Source organism: Nicotiana sylvestris, chromosome 3 (genome assembly GCF_000393655.2).
Source record: "Nicotiana sylvestris chromosome 3, ASM39365v2, whole genome shotgun sequence".
NCBI lineage: Eukaryota > Viridiplantae > Streptophyta > Magnoliopsida > Solanales > Solanaceae > Nicotiana > Nicotiana sylvestris.
The window spans coordinates 149,353,108-149,361,690 of NC_091059.1; the positions used below are offsets into that span (position 1 = coordinate 149,353,108).

Genomic DNA, 8,583 nt, shown 5'->3' on the forward strand with positions numbered 1-8,583 from the left:
TCGTGGGTTTTCGGGTCTTGGATTTATGTATTGGTATTAAGAGTTAAACATGGTGTGAGTCGAGCGGCACATTTAAACACTGTTACTACTTTATTTCGGTTTTAAATTGTTTTACTTCCGCAAATTAGGCTTACCTAGTCATAGAGACTAGGTGCCGTCACGATGGTGCATGGAGGGCGAACCGGGGTTGTGACATTTGTGTCCAGCTTTTCTACAGTTGTAGCAATTTTCGTTGAACCGCTTCTTGCTTTGGTTGTTTTTCGGTCCAGAAGCCTTCTTCTTATTTCTATTATTTTGAGGAGCATCCTCAACAATGTTTGCTCCCATTATTGTTGAGTTTTCACGACCTTTCTTTTCAACAGCTTTGTTGTCCTCTTCGATTCTTAACCGAACAATGAGATCTTCAAGCGACATCTCCTTGAGTTTGTGTTTCAAGTAGTTTTTGAAGTCCTTCCACAAAGGAGGCAACTTCTCAATCATCGCTGCAACTTGGTATGTTTCATTGATGACAATACCTTCAAGGAAAATTCTGTTAATACAAATAATAAAATTAATACTTTCAACATCAGTACTAATTTGACTTATACCTTCAACAAGGAGATCGTGAATAATCACTTCTAATTCCTGGACTTGGATAATAACAGACTTGCTATCTACCATTTTGTAGTCCAAAAATTCAGCGGCAACAAATTTCTTCAACCCGACATCTTCAGTTTTGTATTTCTTTTCAAGCGCAATCCACAGTTCTTTTGACATCTTCACATTACTATAGACGTTATATAGATCGTCCTCCAGTCCGCTAAGAATGTAATTCTTGCATAGAAAATTAGAATGCTTCCATGCCTCAGTCACGAGAAAGCGTTCATTGTCTGGAGTTTCGTTGGGCAGAACAGGAATATCTTTCTTAATGAACTTCTGTAGACTTAAAGTCATCAAGTAGAAGAACATCTTCTAATGTCACCGCTTGAAATCAATCTCGGAAAATTTTTCGGGTTTTTCTGCCGGTGCCAATGCTGGTGTTGTTCGACTTGTCGATGCATTGGCAGTCACCATAGGAACAGTCTGGTTCCCGTTGTCATTCATCATTTCTGTAAAAGAATGACACAAACAAATATTAAAATCACGTAGATTTTAATCTCCAATGGATTAGAAAATCGCCACGAAGGCGTTAATCTCCAAAACGGGAGTAGAAAACTACAAAGGTTTTAGTCTCTAGAACAGTGAGTATAACGCAAATACAGAAAATAATTAAGTTCCTTAAGCTTTTTAGTAAACTGTATTTGTAAAATAATTCTGGAGAAGATAAAATAACGTATAAACAGAAATATAAAAGAAACAGAATTTAATCCGATCCCTGAATTCACAGTGTTTCCTTAAGGAACTTAATCCCCTCCTAATACCCGAGGTTGTGGATTATTTTCTCCCAGGATAGAACGAATTACACATTGGTGTAGCGGTACTTCAAACCCTAGTGTTTCAGTGAGCACAATGATCAGTAGCAAATCACACTTACTGTTGCTTTCTTAGTAGTTAAAATAATGCAGAAGAAAGGAGGAGAATTCAGAATTCGTATGGAAAATCTGAGAGAATAGACTGTTTTTTATAGCCAACCTGTTGAGTTCAAACGAATTGGTGCAACTCTTCAAAGTCCAGTTACGTAAAACGGCCATAACTTAAATGGTCATTTATGCAAATTAAAACGGGAATTCAAACGCAGAGAAATTTACTTTTCTGTTACAAAAAACGGATAATTTGGATTTAACATTAATTTTTCGTTACAAAAAATGAATATTTAATAATATTACGTTAATATTTACTACTAAAAAATAAATCTTGTCCAAAAAATTAATCAATCAATTGACTAAATCCGAAGCTGAAGCTGAAGCCGAGCGAGCGACAATGACGACTCGATGCTTGCATTCTTCTTAACTCTTTAAGGGCTAGAAGAAGAACAATTGTATATATACCCATCAAAAGTCTTTTCCTCCTCCAATATGGGACAATGTCCCTTTGTCAAGGAGGAAAACTCAAATAATTTATTTTCTCTCCATTTCTCATTCACCCTCTTTTAAGCTAAAATAAGCTTAAAAACCCAACAAATACACTCAATATACACTTTGGATAAACACACACACTCGGGATACACTCAATATACACTAACAATACAAGACACTCAATATACACTAACAATACAAGACAAATATATATAATTTTTATACATTACATAGCAATATACAAAGATATAATATAATTTCGTGCATGTATAACTGTGTATGTATAATATTTATGTAAAATTGCAATACAAATATCGCTCAACCACCCCATTAAATCCAAACCCACTATCAATACCCACTTCAAAAGATTTTCACTTATAAAATACCATTATGACCCAACGAAGAAAAATAAGAAAAAGAAAGGAAGCAATTATTCGTACAAAAAAGAAAAACCTGCTGAGCTACCATACGATTTCATATCCTCAAAAAAAAAATTACTATAACCACTAATAAAATATCATTAGAAATACACAAAGCTTGACTAAAAAACCTCACGACTTCTACTACGCCTCTATTATTATTCACCGTAGCTTTAATCGAGTAAATTTTTTTAAGAATTGAATTAAAATTTCTTTGAGTTTTGTAGGTACTCAAACAAGCTTTTCCAGTATGAAGTAAAAAATAAAGAGAAAGAAAATATAAATTTGAAATGAGAGATAGAGGAAGAAAAAGAATAAAATAAAAAGATAAATAGCCAAAGAACGAAAAAAATACGAAGAAGGTACAAAAAAAGAAAGAGGGTGAAAAAATCACCTAATGTTATAAATAGAATTTTACTTATGGTGAATGTCCATATTTAGAGAGATTCTAGGGTTATTACTTGGTGGCTAAGTTACCCTCTCCCTATAAATAAAGGGTTCTTTCCATTGTAAATCATCTCAAAGCAGTAAGAACTCTCTCTCTGTACTTTTCTCTGCAATACTTTCTTCTTCTTTTATTGTTTCATAACACGTTATCAGCACGAGACTCTAACCAATTGAGTAGAAGCTTTGAGATTGAGCATAATGATTGTCAATTGTTCCATGAACTTCCTTCATGATTAAATTATGGATTTAAAGTAAGTATTTTACTTTATTTTTCTCTTTTAAATTCTTGACATTCTATAATTTGATTTTAAGCACAAGCAAAGACGATAAATTTTGATTGTAACTCTAATGGAGTTTGAAAGAAATTATAACCACCTAAAGTGGTAAAATTTCTATGTCTTGTCATGATCAAATTCATGTATGATTGTGGGCAAAGAATTGAAAACCCGTCCCATTGAATTTGCTCCATTCCCATTCCTTTAAGAGAATGTGATAGCAGTATGTAATAAGTCTGAAAGAAGACAAAATTATTACCGTAAAGGTATCAATGGATGTGGATGTGGCAATAGACGAAATTATAATCATCATCATTATGGTAATGAGAATAATAAGGATTCTCAAAATAATCGTTCACTCTGTGAAAGTAATATTTGTCATCGATTTGACATGAGATTTTGTAAAGCACATATAGATGATTATGATCCATTCATGATGTGAATGTAACAACATCTGACTTATGAATACATATTCATTCTTGAAAGAATATGAACGTACTAGTGGCAGTGAATATACCACACTCACCTCTAGAAGGAGGTTTGAGATGATATAAGAAAATAATGTCATTATTATGGCATGAATGGTCATTGATCACGTACCTATTGCACGCTAAAATATTTTGGTAATGTGATTATTAAAAGACAACAGTAATGCAAGAAACAGATCTTGCATATAATTTTGACCATAACCATAATGGTATAACTTTCTCTTTAAAAGAGATATTCACCATATGGATGTTGATGATATGTGGTAGTACAAAATTAATTGAGAACTCTACAAGAGTCAATTATACTATTTTGGAGAAACACAATTGATTACCAATAAGGTATTGTGTTGTAGTAAGTCTCAAAGAAACTTATTCAGTTTCCAAAGTATACGCGAAAACGGTTGATTATATTGAGACTATAAATAAAGGAAAGATTTAATATCTTCTATTACTACAACTTGTAGTTGGGTAATACGTATGTAAAATGTTACCTGCTTTATTCTCCAGTTTGTATTACACAAACAAAGAATGCCACAATAAAGTAGAAGTTTATTGATATAAAAACCCATATCATAATAAACTTGGAGTTTATTGATATCCAGTTGGCATAGCTAGTTTAGCCATATCAATTTAAGTATGATGTGCAAAAATAATAGAGAATTCACATGAGTAAATATTAAAGAACTAGAAAGTTCTTTACGAATTCTCTTATATTGCTTGTTCTCATTAATTAATTGGCCAACTAAAATTGGGATTGAATCCCGTGAATGCTGGAAATATCAAAGGTGAATATGGGCCCATTCACTTGTCATATATACCACATAAGATGCATCTATGAGATGGTTACATGTGCAATTATTATTAACTCGCAACATGGTGTTTTACGAGGTAACTTGCTCAATAATTTAATTTCAAACATAATTTCCAGATTTTTTATTCAAGATAGTTCATCTTGATAAGTTGGTTTACATCGCAGTTGGTTTAGCAAAATAATTTATTGAGTGCCTCCACTTAATAGCTAAACAATTGCTTATGAGAACAAAGTTATCTATATCAGTTTGATATAGTCATATACGAAAGTATATTACATTCTCCCCTTATAAGTGATTCAGGGTCATGAACCAAATAATTTTATCTTATTATTATTGATGTGCGGGATATATTTTGATTAATACCATAACACACAAAGATGAGTTCTCAAAGTTAAGAAAACAAGTTAGTTTTTCTAACATGAGGGGGAGATATGATAAACAATTGAGAAAAAGTTACGTGAAATGAATTATCATTTGTATAACTAGATCCTCGAATACGATAATATGAACTTGAAGTTCATAAAAAGATAATTCATTTGCAATATAATGCAAAGCATGCCAAATGCATTTGCTGACCCAAAGAAAGTAACTATATTCTCATTGCAAATGCTTCTATTAAGTCCTAGAAGGACAAAGTCTATGGTACTTTTAAAGCGCATAGACAAATCGTTTCAAATAAACTTCTTAATAAAGAAGATGAGTAAATGATCATAATAAGGAGGCAAGTGATCTAGAAGATCACATGACGTAACACTCCATAAAATCTCAAGAGAGGTTCAGGTACCTGAATATATGAATGAAGAGATCTCTATGCTATGTCTTTATGAATAAATGTTAGAATCGATATAAAATGTTCGTCGATGACATCTATGATAGCGCTAAATATAGATGAGGATCTTAAGTCTGTCGCTTACAGACACAAAACTATTGGTCAAATGGAAGAGACACAATTCGAATAAAATTGGTTTCATATGAAAGACATATAATTTTGTCTATGTTGTTCAAATACTTAAAAGTATAAAGTCAATGATATGTGCAATCAGTTTTGATATCTTATATGTCTAGTATGACATGAAAACTTGATATGCATCTAAAGTCTATTATATGGCTTATATGACTTAACTTATATGACAATCCATGAAGGATTTAAGTTGCTTGAAGCATCTACAATTCTTGATCTTGAGGTACCACTTCCTCAGTGCAATTTGTGCACAAATGTATCTTGCTATAACTATAAGCATGATAATATGATAGCAAGAGTTTTCATCTCCATGTGAAGATATTGAACTGACGATTCCAACAAGATCATATGAAGACAATACATCTATTAGGGATGATGATTTCAAAGTGAAAAAAATTCGTTCAAGTTAATATGACTGATTTGTTTATCAAATCTCTACCAAAGATCTTTTGAAGATGGTGCACAAGATTGGAATGCAAATGCTTAAAGATTTGAATTGATGCTCTCATCAGGGGGAGTTAATGCGTGTTGCACTCTTTTTTCCTTACAAGGTTTTGTCCCACTGGATTTTCCTTGCAAGGTTTTTAATGAGGCAACCAAAAGGCGAATTGTTAGATATGAGTACTCTTTTTCCTTCTCTAGAATTTTTTTCCCACTGGATTTTATTTTAGTTAAGGTTTTAACAAGGCACATTATCTGTTGAATAGACATTCAAGGGGGAGTGTTATAAATAGAATTTTATTTATGGTGAGTGTCCATATTTAGAGAGATTCTAGGGTTTATTACTTGATGGCTAAGTCACCCTCTCCCTATAAATAAAGGGTTCTATTCCATTGTAAATCATCTCAAAGCAATAAGAATTCTCTCTCTATTTTTTTCTTCAATACTCTTCTTCTTCTTTTATTGTTTCATAACACCTAAGCTTAATTTGATAAAGTGAAAGAGAATGGGAATGAAATTAGTCTTGGGGTGAAAAAGCTATGCATCAAATACAATGAAAGAAAGAGAAAAAAAGATAGGAATAAAGGTGGCCTCGGGAAGAGAAATATATTAGGAATAGAAGGTGGGTACATCTTGTTAATAAATTGGGCCGGAAGGTTACTTCGGGTCAATGATGAAAATATGGGTAATAAAAATCTTTGAGAGGTCATATAGTTTTATTTTTCCGTAACCCGTAACTGGGTGAAATTAAAAAATAATCAGATTTATAAGTGGTAATTGAAAAATAACCACAGTTTCAAAATTAATCGAAATTTAGTCACTTTTCATGTAAAGATAAATCTGAAGAAAAACACTATTAAAAATTCAAAAAATATTCCAGCATAATATACTGGAGCTCCAATTTTTTACATGTGAACTTCCAGCATAATATACTGGAGTTCCAACATAATATACTGGAGTTCCAACATAATGTGCTGGAAGTTCATACACAAGTGCTCTAATATCCAGTACATTATGATGCAATTTTTCGTGTCCTGGAGTTCCATCATAATATGCTGGAAGTTCATACACATGTACAACAATCTCTAGTATATTATGCTGGAACTTTTCGTGTTGCAGCAAAATAATGGCTATTTTTCAATAACTTTGGAAACACTGGCTATTTTTTAATTACCAGTTCGAAAATTGACTAGCCCGTACTATTTTCACCTCGTAACTCGATAAAAATAGCACGGTCTAGTCAGTTTTCAGATTGATCATTCAAAAATAGCCAGCGTTTACCAAGTCAATGAAAAATAGCCACTATTTTGCTGCAACAGAGACCGGTGTCACACCTCCTTTTTCCGCACCCGCGAGGGGGCAGGGGAGTTTTTCCAATTAAAGGACAATCAAAACGGGATTGGGTTATTTATTTCAGAGTCGCCACTTGGGAGATTTAGGGTGTCCCAAGTCACCAATTTTAATCCCGAATCGAGGAAAAGAATGACTCTATATTACAGTCTGCGTACCAAAAATCCGGATAAGGAATTCTGTTAACCCGGGAGAAGGTGTTAGGCATTCCCGAGTTCCGTGGTTCTAGCACGGTCGCTCAACTGTTATATTCGGCTTATTTATCTGATTTTAAATACAATTATGAACCATGTGCAAATTTTATCTTTTAACCGCTTTTGTCATTATTATTATTTTTACGAGAATTGCAACGTCGTGAAAACATATCTCGAACCACGTTACATCAATGTACCCGTGGTTATCGATATATCTCGACTCGGTTGAGATTTGGATTTGGGTCACATAAATGTGCACCCGAATTAAGGAAAATAAATTGTTAAAGGCGCGCCTAAAGCAACTAGCGTCTTGTTATTTTGGGGAAAGTCGTAAAAATTCGTTAAACGGCATATCCCGAATTCTAAATACTTTAATATATACATACATCTAGAGGGCCCCGCAGCTTTGTACATTTTGTTTGTCGAGGCTCGTCTCGTTCTATTTTTAAAAGGAATTTGCGACGTCATGGACATGCATCTCGAACCACGTCACAATCAATGTACCCGTGATTAGAAACACATTTCGAATCCGTCGAGATTTGGATTTGGGTCACATAAATGCGCACCCGAATTTAAGAAGGTAAAATTATTAAATGCGCGCTTAAAGAGGCTATCGCGTTATTATTCCGGGAGGGTCGTGAGATTTGCTAAACGACCCACCTTAGGGACTGAATGCTTCAACATATATATATTTAACAAGGGCCCCGCAATTTGTGCGTTTTTCTTTATTTTTTTGTCGAGGCTCATCTCGTCCTTTATTTTAAAAGGATATCCTATAGCAACTACGTTTCTTGTCGCGTTTGTCTCTACTAATTGAAAACAGTAGATAGCCCTAGTTAATTACATGCTTGCAAGTTATCTATACAGAATTCCGAGTGCTTGCACAAAATCAGAAGCACGGCCACGTACACAGTCAGCCGAGCAAAAATTAAGGGCCCAAATCCAGCCCATGCGTGATGGACCATACCTGGGCCATTGTTTGTTCGATGCAGGCCTGCTTGGTCTGTTTCGACCTGGGCTTGACCTTCGTGAGGTTGAGATTGCAGTCTCCGTGTTCTTTGTCTTAAAACATGGTTTACCAGTTATATGAAGCAGTTTATCAGAAAGGAAAGAACTTAACTAGTAGAGTACGATTTTCATGCTTGGCCTACATTAAAGGACATACTACAAAGTTAAACTAAGTCTAAGATACAACCTATTTC

General features: G+C 33.8%; 1 protein-coding gene across 1 annotated transcript; it reads right to left on the reverse strand.

Moving 5' to 3' along the window:
• Positions 1–147: 147 nt before the first annotated feature.
• Positions 148–948, reverse strand: LOC138888163 (uncharacterized). Its single transcript, XM_070169979.1, has one exon. It carries the CDS (start codon positions 946–948, stop codon positions 148–150), a length of 801 nt encoding a protein of 266 aa, XP_070026080.1.
• Positions 949–8,583: the final 7,635 nt, after the last annotated feature.

What these genes read in the sequence shown, in the direction of transcription:
- LOC138888163 (XM_070169979.1), bottom strand. Translation starts at nt 948, where the DNA reads ATGTTCTTCTACTTGATGACTTTAAGTCTACAGAAGTTCATTAAGAAA.